The sequence below is a fragment of the Cervus canadensis genome, chromosome 8 (assembly GCF_019320065.1).
Source record: "Cervus canadensis isolate Bull #8, Minnesota chromosome 8, ASM1932006v1, whole genome shotgun sequence".
Lineage (NCBI taxonomy): Eukaryota > Metazoa > Chordata > Mammalia > Artiodactyla > Cervidae > Cervus > Cervus canadensis.
The window spans coordinates 18582684-18601513 of NC_057393.1; the positions used below are offsets into that span (position 1 = coordinate 18582684).

The 18830-nt window shown below is 42.0% G+C and overlaps 1 protein-coding gene across 5 annotated transcripts in view; it reads right to left on the bottom strand.

The window, feature by feature from the left end:
- ACSL5 (acyl-CoA synthetase long chain family member 5) overlaps positions 1–18830 on the bottom strand; it is a 49149-nt gene that overhangs the window by 12790 nt on the left and 17529 nt on the right. For 4 of the 5 annotated variants that reach the window (XM_043475429.1, XM_043475430.1, XM_043475431.1 and 1 more), the window contains exons 2-11: positions 15456–15640; positions 12142–12250; positions 6848–6912; positions 6615–6716; positions 4309–4408; positions 3161–3339; positions 2362–2394; positions 2222–2273; positions 1334–1407; positions 703–780 (exon numbers count right to left, since the gene is read on the bottom strand). In XM_043475429.1, coding sequence (XP_043331364.1) covers positions 703–780; positions 1334–1407; positions 2222–2273; positions 2362–2394; positions 3161–3339; positions 4309–4408; positions 6615–6716; positions 6848–6912; positions 12142–12250; positions 15456–15611 — 948 coding nt within the window. In that variant the 5' untranslated portion in view covers positions 15612–15640. The remainder of the gene's footprint in view (positions 1–702; positions 781–1333; positions 1408–2221; positions 2274–2361; positions 2395–3160; positions 3340–4308; positions 4409–6614; positions 6717–6847; positions 6913–12141; positions 12251–15455; positions 15641–18830) is intronic. The other variant, XM_043475433.1, reaches the window with a different exon arrangement.

Sequence of the window (18830 nt, forward strand, 5' to 3'; positions counted from 1 at the left end):
CACACTTATTAGAATTAATATTATATTAATCAAATATCAGCACTTTAACCCAAGGAACTGAACCTTCCATTTTAGCATTTCATGTACCAACAGATAAGCTGGTTGAAGAGATATTTAAGCAGGGATCAGAGAGGGGATTTTCCATCCCTAATGACACCTGTGTTTTCGCTTTTGGTTCTCAAACCAGCCTCAAAAGAGCCTGAAAAGCTTGGTGACCACTCACAGAAGACCAGCTCTTTCCTAGCACATGTACCATCGTCAGCAGCTCCCCCTGACACACTCTGGATACCTTATCTGGATCAAAGATTCCTTCTTCACCCCTCTGTGGGGAACTTCCTTTTCTTTAAGCCTAGATCTTTTCAAAACTTCTAGGCCAAAGAAAAGAAAAAACAATGCCTCATCTCCCTGCGCAGGATAGATAGTAAGCTCCGGGCTGTGAGCTTCAAGGACTTGCAGGCGCCCTGTGTGAAGGCAGGAGCGAGCATTCACCCCGTGGGATACAGACAGATTCAACACAGGAAGACTCTGCGGCAGGTTAGGGATGATGCCAAGATTAGGACTCAGCCACGACAATTCCCTGCTGCCCGTGCCCTCACATTAGACAGTGGATGGCAAATGTTGTAGAGCTGCCCTTGGAATAAATGTGGGACTAGCAAGTCAGGACCTTCTTTTCACACACCTGCTAGGAATATAGGATCTTACCTGTACAACCCTCTCAAACATATGAGCCAAGGGGAGGTAGGATATAGTCACGTCCTCAGGATTGGGCTCAAAAACACCCTAGAGATCAGGAAATGGAAAGGAGACAACAATGGGTTAATGTTAATTTCCTCTTCCAAAGAGGATTTAAACACTTCTTCTCTCTAGGACTGCCGCATACAGCTGTGCCGATGTGCCCCGTGTAACTCTCAGGGCTGCTCTAACTGCGTTGAGTGTGGAGATCTGCAGTGTCCCTAATAGAGCAAAACTCTACGGGCCTTCCCCAGAGGTCCGGTGGTTAAGACGTCACCTTCCAATGCAGGGGGTGTGAGTTCTATCCCTGGTCAGGGAGCTGAGATCCCACATACCTTGTAGCCCCCAAAAATCACAACATAAAACAGAACCAATACTATAACACATTCGATAAAAACTTTAAAAATGGTCCAGATTTTTAAAAATATATATCTTAATAAATAAATAAAAGAGCAAAACTCCAGACAAAGATGTACCAGTATTTATCCACACTCAGGCCTTCAATCTGTTTTTTCCTTCTCTGCCTCCTCTCACTTTAAGATTAAAATCTTACAACAGATTGACATTTTAATGATGGCCTCGTTTTCAATTGACCACTGACCTCCATACATTTGAGAAAAGCAGAAGCATTGGAAACAATGTTTTCATGGGTTAACATGGCTCCTTTGGGATCACCTGTAGGAAAGAAGAGGTGGAAAGATCCGGTAAGTGACTAACAGATTGTCTCTGGCGTTGAAATAAGAAGCTACATTCATTTGGTTCTGTTCCACGGAGCCGAGAACTTCTTCTGTCCCTGGGTCTTTTTATGAATGGTGTATGACTCTGCTTATGAATAACTGATACCCCCAGAAACTCTACTCTGACTGCATTATTAGCCTTGTGCTACCACACAGGACACAGATGCAGTCTCAGAGAGCAACAAAAAGAAGAATCCAAGTGACCCCCACCCTGCCTCGTGCTGTTTTCATGTTGAAGACTTCAGATCTAACAATATTACCCGGCCATCACTTTGTAAACGGAGCACGGTGAAATGGCTATAACTTCTAGATTATTATGGCTCAAATTAAAATTTATTAAGAGTTCTAGTAACTAGGTAGCTACACAGAGGGGGAGAAAGAGGACACGGAATGATCTGCTTAGATCTACCACTGGGCTATCTTGATTGAGTGAAGCCATTCCAGTGATGTTAAATTGAGAGAGTGGTAGGCTGTGTGAGAAAGTTGACTTTATGAAGCCATCTTTAAGGCCCTTCCATTCCATAGCATGTAAACTGCTCCTGGTTGTTCATTGAAATGTGTTTGCTTATGTGTGGGTTTTTCTAAGTGGGCAACCATATTCAGAAGTCTTGTAATATGACTTCTGAATATGTTTATAAGTCCCTCAGGATAGGGCTGCTTGTAAAGTATATTTACCAGCCCACCAGTGGTCAGTGACTCAAGCCATGTTTTTGTTTAACTAGGGGCATCTGGGGCAACTTCTGGGCACTGACCTGTGGTCCCACTGGTAAAGCAAATGATGCTCAGATCTTCTGGTGCAGGAGGCTGGAGGGGGAAGCATAAGGGCTTAGTCTACTGTGAGCTTTGAGAGTTGAAGATGGCAAGACTCAAGAACAGGCAGAAGAAAACTTACCATGGGTTTTCTGAAGTTCTCTTTGCCTAAATTCTGCATGAACAGAAAAGCAAGAAAGAAAGACATTAGTCGAGATCGACACTCTTAGGACAAATACAGTCCTCTTTTCCTTTTGCATGTGAACACCTCTATGGGAATACAACCAAAATTCCAACCCAGGTCAGGCCCAGAAGCCAACATTCAGGCACAATGGAAGTCTCGGGGTAGAGTATAAGTTCTCTCTAGAATACCAGCTCATGAGGGCAGATCCCAAAGGTCCAAACTTCCCATCAGACTCTCAAGGTTCAGTCTTCCAGGACCATTGTTAAATCATTTTAAATAAAATGAATAATTGACATTTCAAGGCTTACTGCACATTATATTACTCTCCTGAGCACTTTATATTCTCTCATTTAACTCTTTAAATCTCCTCTATGAAGTAGGGATGGTTTCATCTTCATATTAAAAAGGGGGAAAGGAAGATGTGGTGCAACTGGCCCCAGGTCACGTAACTAATAGATATGGAGCTAGAAGGTGAACCTAGGAAGCCTGGTTCCAGGATCACCTCCCTAACTCCTTCTGTATTTATAAATTCTCTACTTGGAAGTCTGTCTGCTGGCCACAGACCTTCCTCCCCCACTAGCAGGCTTTCTGAGTTGTCTTGGGGAAATGATTCCCATAGCTTAATAGTATAAATGTAATTGATTCCTCCCCTGCCACCTCTGGAGGACATCAACTTGCTTTCTTGTATGGAAGTCCTGCAAGCTGCCCATGGCGTGAGACCAGCCTTCTGCTTGGCAGTTGAGCTTCAGGTCCCTACCTCAGCATCAAACAGGGATAAGATTTCAACTCCACATTTCTCCCCTCTCCTCTTCAGGTCATCCTCAAAGGGATCCATGAGGATGACCAATTTCAGGCCCGGGGTGAGGCCCTTTTCCACATTACTGATCAGGACTAATGCCTTTTGGGGTGTATCACAGATTACCGTGGAGATATCAGCTGAAAGCAGAAAGAGAGCCAGAGGTCAGCCTCTTGTGTTGCCATGCACCCAATTTTCTCTCAAAGAGGAAAAGATTTTTGAAAATGTCAAAACTGCTGGATCCCTAAAGGAGATTATGTTTGTAAATCAGATTTATAATGTATAAAATCTGAAACATTCCATTGATAATAAAATAAACTTAATTGAAACAGAAGCACTTAGTTTCCTTGCATACTGCCAACCGTTTATAGTTTCTAGAGGAGCCACAAAATTCCTTCAGGTTAAGAATACAGACATGCTTGGTCACATATGTGGTCCTGTCCATTTGTTTTGTTTGGGGGCATGGGGAGGAGGGATTAAAAGGGGAAGGAGTGGGCAAGTAGGATTTTAGCAGACAAGCATTTTATGATTTTTAATGGTAGCAGTTGCTTTGATGCTTGTTTACACAGGTAGAAACTTTCTGATTAAGTCTATAGTTCCAATGGATCTACTCACTTAATCTACCAGTTCTGTGATGGAAGGTAACATCTAGTATATCGCTTACTTGCCCATTGAACTTAAACTTGTTTCCCTAGCAATAGTCATTTTGTCTACAGGCTCACCATGGACAGTGGTACATGCTGGTGAACTATACTCACTTCGATTTACAAGAGTAGGAAATTAAACCAGTAGTTTCATAGTGATACTGTCAATTAAGTGATTTATTCACTCACTCTATGGCCTTTCATCCAGGGTGGCCAGTGAAAATAGCTCACTGCCAAACTATATTGTCATATTACGCCACCTTGAAGCATTTCATTGAAACTTCTGAGTATATCCCTGATTCATGGGCTTTTTGTAACTTCCCTCTAAATTATATCCTAGGTGCTACAGGACAAGAGAGACTTGAGTATTTTTCTGATCACAACATTCTGTTAACAAAATCCAATAATGAGGAACTACTCAGCATCAAGAAAGAATCAAGTTAAAATGTAATAGCAAAGTTTTACCCTTGTTGACGATGTATATGACAGCTTCTGCTCCCAAGGTATCATACAAGGGCACAGCTACCATGGAGTACGTGTAACAAGCGAACTCAGAGATGACCCACTGTATGGAGAGATGTTCAAATAAGGACTAGCATATGCTTTGACGAGGAAGTATGTTAATTCAGTCATTTAGTCAACAAATGCTTATTTGGCAGCTCTGTGTTAAAAGAAAGAATCTTTAGTTGTGGCTTGTGAAATCTAGTTCCCTGACCAGGGATGGAACCCAGACTCCCAGCATTTGAAGCACAGAGTTTTAACCACAGGACCATCAGGGAAGTCCCCTCAAATCTCTTCTTTTTTGTGATGCTTTAGGGACTGCCATTGCTGATGCTATAAAATATAATTAAATAAAGGAGATAAGGTGGGTGCAGAGACAACTATAAAACAAAGGTAGAGTGTAATAAGTTCTATCCATAAGAGTTACAGAAAGCATTAGAGAGTCTTAAGGAAACAGAGTCACTCTCAGGGGTGGGGTAAGGCTATCTGGAACTACTTTGGGAAAAGTGATGGAAATTGGGCAGGGCTCTGAAGGACAGAGAGAAGCAATGGCAACCCACTCCAGTACTCTTGCCTGGAAACTCCCATGGACGGAGGAGCCCAGTGGAGCCCAGTGGGCTGCCGTCTATGGGGTCGCACAGGGTCGGACACGACTGAAGTGACTTAGTAGCAGCAGCAGCAGCTGAAGGACAGGTAGGATTTGGTTACAGAGATGGAGGCAGAAAAGGACGAAGGAAGTGAATGAACAAAGCAGGATTGCATGACATCACTACATATACATAAGAAAGCATAAAGAGTGACAGGAATTGGGCTGATAGGTCAGAACCTGATAATCGTGGGTCTTAAATGTCATTATGAACTGAATTATGTTCCCCCTTAAATTCATGTTGAAGCCCTAACACCAAGGCAATTGTTTTTGGTGATAGCGCCTTTTAAAACGAATTAAGGTGAAATGAGATCATAAAGCTCAGCTGGTAAAGAATCTGCCTGCAACACAGGAGACCCTGGTTCCATTCCTGGGTTGGTTAAAATTCCCTGGAGAAGGGATAGGCTACCCACTCCAGTATCCTCAGGCTTCCCTGGTGGCTCAGATGGTAACGAATCCGCTTGCAATGTGGGAGACCTGGGTTTGATCCCTGGGTTGGGAAGATCCCCTGGAGGAAGACATGGCAACCCACTCCAGTATTCTTGTCTGGAGAATTCCATGAACAGAGGAGCCTGGTGGGCTACAGTCCATGGGGTCACAAAGAGTCAGACATGATTGAGTGACTAAGCACAGTATAGCACAGAGCTCATAAGGATGGGACCCTGATCCAACATAACTATTGTCCTTATAAGAAGTGGAAGACACCCCGGGGATGGCAGAGGAAAATGTCAAGTGAGGACACAGCAAGAAGGCAGCTGTCTGCAAGCCAAGAAGAGAGGCCTCAGGAGAAACCACACCTGCTGACACCTTGACTTTGAACTGGAGATCTTGAACAGACTCTAGGACTATGAGAAAATTAATTTCTGTTGTTTAAGCCACCAGTCTGTGGTATTTTTTTTTTATGGCAGCCCTAATAGATACCAGGTTTGGTATTAAGTTCCTGAACTAGAGTCAAGGATATCTCTGAGGCTGGGTTAAAGGAAGATGAAGTATATAGATGCACCCAGAAGTGCAGCCAGGCCTGCCCCCGCCTTGGATTTTCAGTTAAACAACTGGCTTGGGTAAGTGTATGTCATGCAAGTATTCCAAAACACACAAAGGTTTTTCTCTGAGGATATTGGGCCTAATGACTTCACCTGAACTTGGAGATAAGCTTAATTCCAATCATTGCAATGTCTAAAATCTGCTTTCAACTCACTATGGAAAGATGGCTACAGCTGGTCTCAGGAGAAGTGGATGCCTTGGTTACTAGTTCAGGGACAATGTGCAGGTTCCACTTCTAAAACCAATTCACCCCTTTCCACGTCATCTTCAAGCTCTTATGTGCCAGTCCCCTCACAGTTTCCTTATTTTCCTCATATGGCAGACTGGCATAAAATGACACATAACTGGAAACACATGAGAGAAGCCCAGTCACCTAGCAAATAGCACCAGACATTCAACCAGGATTAAAGAGGCCATGCACTATAACTCTTTCAGCTGGAACAATGTTTAAAGAGTCTGAGGTCTTTAAACAGCTTTCATAAGTCCTCATCAAGCGTCAGAGTGCTGGATTTGGGGTAGGGTTTAAAGTCTTTAGACTTGGCCCTGACTCATTTCTTTCAGTTAATTTCAACACAGTTACCTCTGGCCTATTCTGAGCAAAGATGCCAACAAAGCTGTCTTGTGATGGTTTATATCCTTTATGCAAGAGACAGGAGCCCAGGTACTCTGCTCGATCAGACACCTACAAAAGAGAGAGGTAGAGAGAGAGAGAGAGAAAAAAAAAAAAAAGCAATCAAGACTCCAGAGAGAACAAATTAGCTCAGGATACCACATAAGCAAAAGAACTTATCCAAAATCATGGGCCTGACTTACCTGTTTGTAGGACAGCCATCTGTAGGGCTGGTTTGGTTTTCTATATCCCAAGCAAGGCCCATTGTCTAAAAACATAATATTAAGAGAAAATCAGCTCCAGTTGCAAATTCTTTGGACCAGAGAAAGTAAAAGGAGGTTAGGAAGAGACAAGACACAAAGGACAAATCCAGTAAGGACGCAATTTTCTCTTACATTCCAAGGAAATGCAAAAGTGGTAAGTACTCAGTTCTCAAAGACAGACAGAGCCTTGAAAACTGCATCTGCAACATTTAGGAAATGCTGAAAAACAGGGGTGGTTCCATGTTGGAATATGTGACCTCCATGGTAACAGGCATTTGGGGAAAGCCATGAATATGGACTAGCCCACATGACGTGAACAAGCAAAAACTTACAAGTGAACACAAATAACCTGTATTGGGTAATCTTGGACTGAGTTTCCCTACAATAAAAAAGGGGCTTGGCAACCCACTCCAGTATTCTTGCCTGGAGAATTCCTTGGACAGAGAAGACTGGCGGGCTGCAGTCCACAGGGTCACAGAGAGTCAGACATGATTGAAGTGACTTAACATACATGCACAGTAAAAAAAATATGCTCATAAAAACAGACAAAAAATCAAAGTACAAGTCATCAATAATCTTATCACATAAACACCATTATCGAGACTGATATTAAGTATTTTCTTTGATACTTCCTTTGATAGTTTCAAGGTTATGTTCAATCCACATATATATTTTGGTATCCTGCTTTCTTCCCCCATTTTATACAACTATTCCCATTATTATTTCTTCTCTATAGAGATTTTAATGGCCTTATTATGGCCAAGTAGTGAAGGATTCTAGTGTACAGCTGAGTTGATCTCATTTTGGGCATGGAGATTGTTTCCAAAATTGACACCTCAAATAGTGCTACAATACATACTTTCAAACTGATCATTTCAAAGTTAGAACATTTTCTTAGAAAAGAGTATTTTAAATGAAATAACTGGGTTGGGAAGGGTGGCAGGAGCTAGGGGTGAGGAGAGTTGGTTAGAAAGCTCAGGGTTTTTTTCTTTTTTTAACTTTTTATTTTGTAGTGGGGTACAGCCGATTAACAATGTTGTGATGCTTAAGGGACTCAGCCATACATGTATACACCTATCTATCCTCCGCCAAACTCACCTCTAATCCAAGCTGCCAGTTCCATGTTATACAGCTCAGGTTTTTGATACCTAGCACCACATTACTTGGTGAATCAGTTGGGACAATTTGCTTTTTCTCCCACCAGCAAATATCAAGTCATAGACACTAAATAGTAATTTTTTAATATGTCTTCTGGTTTAACAGATTTTGAAAGTTATTACTTTAGTCTAAGCTTCTTTCACAGCTATTAAAATGGGACTCTTTCCCTTATCTGTTAAGCTTCATTTACTCTCACGAATCAGCTGGTAATGTACTTTATATGAGAGTGTCTTCTGAGACACTGAGACTCATAAAGAACTACAAGAACACACATGAGTATACACAGGAGCACTCGTGTACACACACATGTACATTAGCCTTGGATATTTTTACAACTGTGTCTCACATTTGACAATAGAAGAATCAAACTTCTGAACATCGAAACTATTCTGCCTTATTTAAAATTACAGTAAGTCTGGCAACATCCATTTACTAGAGTAAATAGTCATTTCAGCCACAGAAGTCACAGAAGTTATGGTACTTATGAGGCTAAGCAAAACCCCTAACTGGCTGAGAAACCCCCATATCTAAGCCAGAATGAAACTGAGTTATAAATAGGAGTGCAGAAGGGAAGGAAGTTTTACATAGAGGATCTAGCCAAATTGCTGAGGGGATTTTAGTTCTAGCCAAAAGCAAGCATTCAAAGAGAAGGTTATTAGGAATTCAGAGGCAAATAAGTAAACTTCCCGACTAAGCAACAGAGGAGAAAGGAAAGAAAGCAGGAAAGAGATAGCCACATTGACTAAAGAGATTTTTTTTTTTTTTTTTTTTAATGAACATGGAGACTATTCACAGGAAACATTAGTGCTTTTTCTTTCTGCTGAAACAGCTGCATGAATGCTCAAGAAGTCAAGTCTCAGACTGAGATGTTCCTTGAAGCCAGGCAAGTCCCGCTTTAGGGGTTCACAGCCCCTGCTCCAGCCTACAGTGTGGGCCACTGGTGCTCTACCGATGGACTGGTTCGTACAAACATTAACCCCCAGTGATACGTACCTCTTAGGGTACCTAGCTTACTCTGCACTGTCACATTAACTCACTGGATCTTCCCAATAACTATCATTATCCCTATGGAACCAAGAATCATGAACTTGAGCAACTTCATGCTCACTCATTAAGTGGCAGAGCTGATAAGGGTGAGAAAAACTATATTTCATGTTCTTATCACTTCCCTATGGATAAAAATACTAGCTGAGGCCCATGGTCAAGGAATAAGTCAAATAATTGGCCCAAGGGGGCACCAACTGGGGTTTCATTAAACTCTGTGTCCTAATCAGCTTCAGTTTGATTAGCCAAAGTCCTGACTAGGCAATAGCGTAGCCTTTGATTAATTTAATCAACTTAGATCTTCTGTTCTAAGACATGGCCATCTATAAAGAATCCACCCATTAACAACTTCTCAGCAAAACTGGGGCCCTAAGCTAGGTAGAGTTGAAACTTTGGCACACAAAGCCCTTGTAAAGCTCTGTTTAAAATTCATATTTGGAGAAGGGGGCGACAGAGGATGAGATGGTTGGATGGCATCACCGATTCAATGTACATGAATTTGAGCCAACTCTGGGAGATAGTGAAGGACAGAGAAGCCTGATGTACTGCAGTCCATGGGATTGCAAAAAGTTGAACAGAACTTGGCAACTGGAGAAAAACTATCTGGAATTCCAATTCAATAAAACACAGTGGAGCCAGAGGATCTGTATTTTAAACACTATCTGCAGGTAATTCTCCCCAGAGGAGGGGCATGGCAACCCACTCCAGTATTCTTGCCTGGATTATCTGAGAGAGGAGCCTGGCAGGCTACAGTCCCTAGGGTCACACAGAATCAGACACACCTGAAGGAACTTAGCACACATGCATGCAGGTGATTCTCAACATGGACCATCTACTGGGTAGGGATTAAAGATAGAGGTTGTGTGTGTGTTTGTGTTAAGTCACTTCAGTTGTTTCCAATTCTTTACAACCCTGTGGATCATAGCCTGCCAGGCTTCTCTGTCCATGGAAATTTCCCAGGCAAGAATATTGGAGTGGGTTGCCATGCCCTCCTCCAGGGGATCTTCCTAACCCACGGATCAAACCCATGTCTCTTAAGTCTCTTGCATTGACAGGTGTGTTCTTGACCACTAGAGCCACCTGGGAACCCTATAAATATAGAGGTTAGGGCTGATGTATTCCATCCCAGTTGTAAGCAGATGTGTCATTTTTCTATGGAAATAGGTTGGATTTTTCATGCATACTTACACGAGAAGCCAATTTATCTGTTTAGTTTTAATTTAACATTGAAAAAAATTTCTAAATGAAGGTGTGTCCTATGTACCACATGTTGTGTGCTGAATGACTTGTATCTAGTTCCAATAACAATCCATGCACAGTGAAGAAAACTTCAAAAAGTGGAAAATCTCAAAGGAAAGTCTATCATATTAGCTATATACTATCTTAAGTTGCCAAATAAGTAAAGAAACTAGCAGTTGGTTTGTTTTTGTTTGTTATGTGGATGGAAATCTAAATCGGTACTGATGTGGAGCCAGAAATACCAAGTACAGTCCACTCTGGAACCTTCAGATAGAAGCTTTCTTTACAATGTAAACCTTCATTGTCTTGAGGAACAACAATCTTTACAAAACACTCAAGAGTTGACATAAAATAAAATAATCTAGACAGAGACTTAGATTTCAGTATCAGCATCAACATTTTCTAGTTCGGTCACTTTCAAAATATTCCTGAACCTCTGAGTCTCTATTTCCTCACTTTAAAAAATGAGGTTGGACTTCCCTGTTGGTCCAGTGGTTAAGAATCCACCTGTCAATGCAGGGGACACAGGTTTGATCCCTGGTGCAGGAAGATAGCACATGCCTGGTGACAGCTAAGCCAGGGCACCACAACTATCGAGCCTGCACACTCTAAAGTCCCTGCTCCACAACGAGGGGAGCCACTGCAACGAGAAGCCTGCACCCTGCAACACAGAGTAACCCCCTCTCGCGGCAATTAGAGAAAGCCCGTGAGCATCAGTGAAGACTGAGCACAGTCATAAGTAAATAAAACTTTTAAATGGAGGTGTATGACAACTAATCCCTGAGGTGTAAGACAATAAGTAGATGCTATCCATGCAGTACTATAGTTAGTACCCAACAGGAATTGGCTATTAAATATTGCCGTAGTCATAGTTAAAAGGCAGAAGGGACGTGGAGGACAAAAAGTCACATAGGTAAATCTCTGCCTGGACAGAATGTCACCCCAAAGAAAAAAAGTTAAAGGGAGAGTGGGACTTCCCTGGTGGTCCAGTGGCTAAGATACTTTCCTTCCAAAGCAGGGGGCCTGGGTTTGATCCCTGGTCAGGGAACTAGATCCCACATGCCATAACTAAGACCTGATGCAGCCAAATAAATAAATCAAATAAACATTAAAAAAAATTATAGGGAGAGTTATAAGTCCGTTGATTTTGAAAGGAAGCTAGTATACCCAGCATTGTGTTCAATGATACCAGATAGAAGTACTGAACCTTTATGTACTTCTTTCATTCATTAGAAATGAACCTACCAAAGGTCATGGGATAATGCTTCTAGGAAAGTCCAAAAGACAATTACCTTATGTGATACTAAAAGCAGCAACAAGGTCCAGCAGTATGATACTAGGAGCAAGGTCAAGGTAAAAAGTCAGGAGGCCTGGATGCTAATTCTGGCTCAGATTCTATAATGTAGGGAACTACATTTATGAAACACATCCTCCTAAACAAATGTACTAGTGGATTAACCAAAATATTTTCCTACTGTTAACTCTTTAACAACCACTGGGCCAGGAAGTTCTCCTTGTATTAAATGAGAACCAGATTCAGAGAGGCAAAGTGGTTTGTGCAGTCACATAGCTGGCAACAGAAGAATTGGGTTTCAAGCCCAAGTCTGTCCTGCTACACAGCTTCCAGCACCACCCAGATCCTCTGCTCATGCCCCTGCCATGCTGTATTTTTAATTCTTCTTGGAGCACCTTTAAACAAAGTTTTAAAAGTTTTAGAAATGAGACAGGGAAGGAGAGGCAGGGAACAAGAGCCCACCTTGGTCTTACAGGCCAGGGGAAACAGCCAGGCTTACCAGACACAGCAAGTCCTCTTTGGAAGATTTCATATACCGTCTTGGCATCTGAGAAGTAGTTGCGTATCAGGTCATTGTCCTTCTGGCAAATGCCTCTCCGTGCTCCTCCCTAAGACACAAGACTGAGTTTAGGTCAAGCCTGAGTTTTCCCCCACCCTTTCCAAACCTGTATGGACTGAGTTGAAAAGAACAGAAATAGTGACTATTGAGGTCACACTGATGACCCTTTTAGTATTCAATCAATTAATTTTTTTAAGTCTCAAAGTTGTGGTATCTTCATATCAGAGAAACCCAGAGATTGTCGCAGTTATGTTTTTGGTAATTTACCTCCACCTCCCTAGGTATATGCATATGCACTCACACACACACACACACACACACACACACACACACACAGATGAGACAATATTACAGTTATGTGCTGTGCTGGGCTTAATTGCTAAGTTGTGTCCGACTCTTTGTGACCCCATGGATTGTAGCCCGCCAGGCTCCACTGTCCATGGAATTCTCCATCCCAGAATACTGGAGTGGATAGACTTTCCCTTCTCCAGGGGATCTGCCCATGAGCACCACATAAATGAGAGTTTTGGGAGCTGGGGTAGGACGAGAAGGGGAAAACATGCAAATATAATACCATGATGTACACACTGTAATAACAACATATGTTTGGGGAGATGAATGAAGTAACCAATACTGAATCAAATAGAAAGCCTACAGAGAAGAAATAATATTTCAATAGAGACTCTGAAGACAGTAAGCATTTACCAAAAATATGTAGTTTCATAGAATGGAGGGAAAAGAGAAGAGTTCAGAGTGAAGGAATAGCCTGAATAAAGATGCAGAGGAAGCAACAAGGATTTACTGTATAGCACAGTGGTATTACACCCAGTATCTTGTAATAACCTATAATGGAATATCATCTGCAAAAAAAAAAATCACTATGTGTTTCACCTGAAACTAATGCAGTATTGTAAATCAACTGTGCTTCAACTTAAAAAAAAGAAGGCAAGAAAACATACTGCAGATTCTGACGAGCAGCTCAAGAACAGGGTATTTGAGAATGAGGGCATAGCTAGGGATAGGTCTAGAAATGTCATCTGGAACTTTAGGATCGAGTCCTGATCTAGATATCCTGGAGCTACCGTAGGAGCTAGAGGTACGGTTCAACCCTCATGAAAGTTAGAGAAGCCTTGCCATCAATTAAATAGGCATTCAAAACTGTAAGTTATTACCAAGATAGCAGCTATGAAAGTCCAAGATAACCCATGAGACTCTAACAAAAGATCTGACTTAATCTGGAGCATCAGGGAAGATTTCCATCAGATGTCACATTAAGTCAAGACATCAAAAACAAAGTTCTATTTCTAGGAAAGAAAGATGGGGTCTTGATGTCTACTTACATAGACAGCATTGAGGAAGAATGAAAGAATGATTCAACTTTTAGGTAAGCAGAGATGCATTTAACTGAGATAGAGTGGGAGGGGAAGCAGGAAAGGGTGCAGGTGTGTATGCAAGAGTGTGTGTGTGTGCACGTCGGTATGAAGGGAGAAGACAAGCAATAAAGAGATGTGTGGAGCTTGAGGTACTCAAGTGTCACTGAGGTGGACTGGAACTCAAAAGAGAGTTCCAGATTTGGTGTCACCAAATATGACACCAGATTTGGGTGTCATAGCCTTTCAGGTACATATTCATGTCATATTAGAGGGAGGTTTTCTCAAAAGCTGTGAGGATTGAAAGCAGGGATTAGCAGACTATATTTAGGGCCAAACATGGCTAGCCAGTTTTTAAATAAAGTTTTATTGGAACACGGCCCTGCCCTCATTTACATATCTCTTGGTGCTTTCACAGTGTAACAGCAGAGTTGAATAGTTGCAACACAACCCATGTGGTCTGCAAAGCCTAAACTCTTCACTATCTGGCCTTCACAGAACAAGTTTGCCAACCCTTGCTTCAGAGGAATCAAAAGATGGTGAGATTGAAACTCTAGAATAAAGAGAAGAAAGAATCTAAGTAACAAAGAAAGACTATCTTGGAATTAGGCAGAAATCTCACCGAAGGATATGATGAAATGCAAAGGAAGAAGTTTTAAGAAGGAAGTGTCAAGTCAATTGAGAGGAAGAATCATTGAATTTACTTTTTTAATCTATTCTTTATTGAAGTATACTTGATTTACAATGTAGTATTAATTTCTGATGCACAGCAAAATGACTCAGTTATACACATATATACATTATTTTTTATATTCTTTTCCACTATGGTTTATGCCAGAATATCGACTATAGTTCCCTGTACTGTAGAGTAGCGCCTTGTTGTGAATCACTGAATTTAGAAGTTAGATTATGAGTGATGCAGAGAAGTCTGAGGGGATGGTAGTGATAAAGGTCAGACTTCAGTGGGTTGAAGTTCCCGAGGGGAAACCAACAGTCTACTCTTAAAGACTCAGGGGAAAGGGACGATTGAAAAGACATGGCAGCCTGAAGTATCGGGATTATAGGGACAGGAAGTTGCTGATGAAAATCTTTCCAAATAAAACGGAGGGTGGTGGAGAGTGGAGGCAACTCGGAATCAGATTCCCAACTAGAAGCACAGAGTTTTTAACAAGATCAGAAAGGGTTAGCTTTAATGCTTTCTTCTCTGAAAAGGGTTGAAGATGAAAAATCATGAGAGAAAATTCGTGGTGCTATCCCTTAGTTCAGAGATATAGGAAGTGGTATGATTTGCTAAAATGTCAAAGAATTGAGGGGAGAAACCAAGTTCAATGTCTGTCAGTTTTAAGAGAGACTATTAACTCAAAGCTGGAATTGAATTCGATAACTTTTTTTTTTACCATTCTTAGACATGGTATTTCTTAATGAAAATGTTCCTCTGTCCGCAGAGTACTGACTCTATCATCTAGATCGTGGGTCAGCAACGTGTTCCTGCAAAGGGCTAGATAGTAAATACTTTAGGCTTTGTGGAACACGTATGATCTAGCCCTTTCTTTTATTCTTTTTACATATCCCTTGAAAAATATAAAGAATGTTCTTAGCTTGCTCACACAGATAAAGGTGGATTTTGTCTGCATGCAATAGTTTGCCAATACCACATCTAGATTTTTGGCATCATAAAATCAGTAAAATCTGTGATTTCATTAAAAACAAAAATGTACCATTACTAGAACTTTCAACTTGTAGATTTTCTGCTTATTTTTGCTAATCAAAAAGGCTTACTTTCCCACACTACTCTCAGTCTCCTTTACCACCTCTCCTAAGGTCTTGAGTTACAGTTTGTGTTCCATGAAGGCTGACAAACTGCAAAGGCAATTGGCATGTTACCTCAATTCCCACCGACTGCTTGTTCAGATCAACATGAAGCAAGGCGGGCTGAGGTCTGTTAACCAACCACAGGAAGATGACAGCTCCGAAGGTCAGGATGCAGATCAGTGCCGGGGTTGGAAGTGGGGAAAACAAGAAGTTAAAGATAAAAAGCATCTTTATGAATAGCAGCAGGAAATTCAGGCCTGTAAAAAAAAAAAAAAAAAAGAAAGGAAAGAAAAAGAGGAAATTGCCATGTTTTTTTTTTTTGCTCAAACAGCTCTCTATGCTTACAGAAGTTACACACACACACACACACACACACAGCTTCTAACCCTCCAAATAGCCATGATTAACCACTCTAGCAGCTGAATTCCTCTCACTGTTTACCTTAGCAATGTCGGAAATACTAGAATATGTTCTCCACCCTGGCTACTTGATTGTCCTCCCACAAGTGGGTAAGGATCAAAGGAAAGAGGCTAATCATTTCCCAGACCATTTTGAGAAATGACTACTGTTTTATTTTTTGGTTCACAAAGCCTAGAAGAAGCCCTCTGGATCCAACATAAGCTGGTAGTCAGAGGAGGGGGCTCCAGAGAGCTTTACTACCCAGGCAGACAGAGGGTCATGAAGGACTCTTACAACTGCATCTCCCTAGTATCAGCCAAACAGAAGATGGAACCTCTGGAGAGGTGACACCACCCATCTTAGAAAACATGTGTTGTCCTGTGAAGGACATTTCCTGCTGGCCCAGATATGCCTTGCTCATTGCTTTCTTTTCTGAGCCATCAGGAGGGTCTCAGAGATCAAAAGCATGACAACTTGCTGGGTCCAAAGTCCTCTTTCTCCAGGGAACCTGGAGGAATCATTTTTATCAGAGACAACTTTAGCCAGGTCTGCAGAAAGGTTGCTGGAGAATGGGCCTGGCACATGGTAGCCGGTGGGCATTGAAGATTTAAGCCAGGAAGAGATCTCTGGGAACCAAAAGAAACAAAGTCTTCTCTTCACAACTCAACTCTACTTGTAGCTTCCAGCCAACTTTAGCTTCAAACTACTCTAAAAGGAGGCATTATCATTTGGGTAGATCCTAGGACCTTATTCTCACTGACATCATCTCTTCCAGGTCTTGCCTCACAACTTTCAGACTTAATTAGGACAATAACAGCAGCAAACATATGAGCACCAACTATATGCCAGGCACCAAGCTGCGTTGTTTGCATGGAGTATCTAATTTATTTTAACCAATATCACAAATTCACATTTTACAGATAAGAAAATAGAAACTCCCAGAAGTAAAGTGACTTGTCCAAGGTCATTCATCATTTCCCACTGCTGCCTCCCCATTAAAATTGACAAAACCACAACTCATTTCCTCCTTACAGTGTCTAGCCATAGAGTTCAAGGAGGCTGAATTCATCTGGCACCTTATGAGTCACAGCAAAGGATGTTTAGATGTTGTATGTGTTTCTCCAGTAGTCATGGATGAATGGGAGAGTTGGACCATAAAGAAGGATGAACACTGAAGAACTGATGCTCTCAAACTGTGGTAATGGAGAAGATTCTCGAGAGTCCCTTGGACAGCAAGATCAAACCAGCCAATCCTAAAGGAAATCAATCCTGAATATTCATTGGAAGGACTGATGTTGAAGCTCCAATACTTTGGCCACCTGATGTGATGAGCTGACTCACTGGAAAAGACCCTGATGTTAGAAAAGATTGAGGGCAGGAAGAGAAGGGGATGACAGAAGATGAGATGGTTGGATGGCATCATTGGCTCAATGGCCATGAGTTTGAGCAAACTCTGAGATATAGGGAAGAACAGGGAAGCCTGGGGTACTGCAGTCCATGGGTCGCAGAGTTGGACACAACTGAGCAACTGAACAACAACAAAAATGTACTGTAATGCCCTACAGAACAATATCTCAAGAGACAAGAGCAAACGTTCCTACTCAAAATCAAGAGAGTGAATAAAGTCCAACAAAGAGCTTTATCAGATCAAACTCAGTCACCATTCGAGCTTTGAGGCAGCTGCCACTAGCAGGCATCTGGAAATTTCTCCATTAAGAGAAACAGTTCAGCCCACTCTCACAAAGCCTTTTATAAAGCCTAGAAATTTTGTGTGGGACTAGAAACAGTCACAAGAAACCCTGAGTCACTTTTCATCATTTTTTTCTTCCTCTAATTGGTTATTACCTGAATTTGGAGTAGTCACTTGCCATTGTATGGAGGAAAATTGAACTTCCAGAGCCTGAGATGACTGTCCCAACTCTGGCTTCTTGCACGTTGTGTTTAGGTGAAAAAAAAAAAAGAAGCTTAAAAATAAAAGCCAGATCCCACAGGTGGTAGGTTACCTAACAACAGGTGCTGTTGTCATAATCTGCCAGGATTCTGAGAGCTGGGGTTTTTGGAATCTGGCTTTACCAGGCTTTACCAGGCTTGTATGATAAAGTGGCAGTCCAGGAGGCAAAACTCATTCAAGAGTCAGCCATGCAGGACACTGTCTCTTCAAAGGCTGGCCACCCAAGCCAGTGTGAGAAGGGGGACCGCCCCAGGGAAAGTTGCAAAATGCGCAGAAAGGTCGCAGTGCCACAGTGAGGAGAAACCTGCTTTGTGCTCACCCACCTCTGCCCACTGGCAACCTCTCCCCGCCTCAGCCTGGATTCTGCCACCAGTCTGGTGGTATCTTAGGATCTGGGCTTCTGCCCTCTGCCCTCATCCCACCCTCAAATAAGAGATATTTACCTGTACCCCCTTCTTGGCCTCAAGAACAAATTGCTGCCCTTTAGACATTTGCTCTCTTCTTACGCAAGGCAGACTTATGTCTTAAGGGGAGATTTAATGGGAGACTTTGTAAACAAAATTTTCAAAAGAGGATTAAAGGTGAAATGTGCCACAGTGGGATGGGGAAGAGAGGGGTGAACTTTCTGGCAGGTAACATGAAGGGAGGAGAGAAACAGCCCTTGGCCAGTCTAACGGTGGCACACTCTGTCCAGCCCAGCTGATTCTTACCATGTAGTAATGTGAGACCAGGGTCACTGGAAGGTCAGATTTTTCTCTCTAGAAAACCTGGAACACTGGATCTTTATGAAAGCTCAATTTTAACTTCTGGTTTAATGAATAAAGGTCTGGCATGGGATAAATGAAAACATATCTGGGGACTTCCCTGGTGGTCCAGTGGTTAAGAATCCTGCTTCCAGTGTAGGGGACGTGGGTTTGATCCCTGGTGGGGGAACTAAGATCCCACATGCTGCAGGGCAACTACTGAGCCTGAGTGCTCTGAAGCCCATGTGCCAGAACTAGAGAAGCCCCCATGACGCAGCTAAGACCCAACACAGCCAAATTAAATAAATGAACAAATATTAAAAAAAAGGGGGGGTTGGGGGGGAGAATGGACAC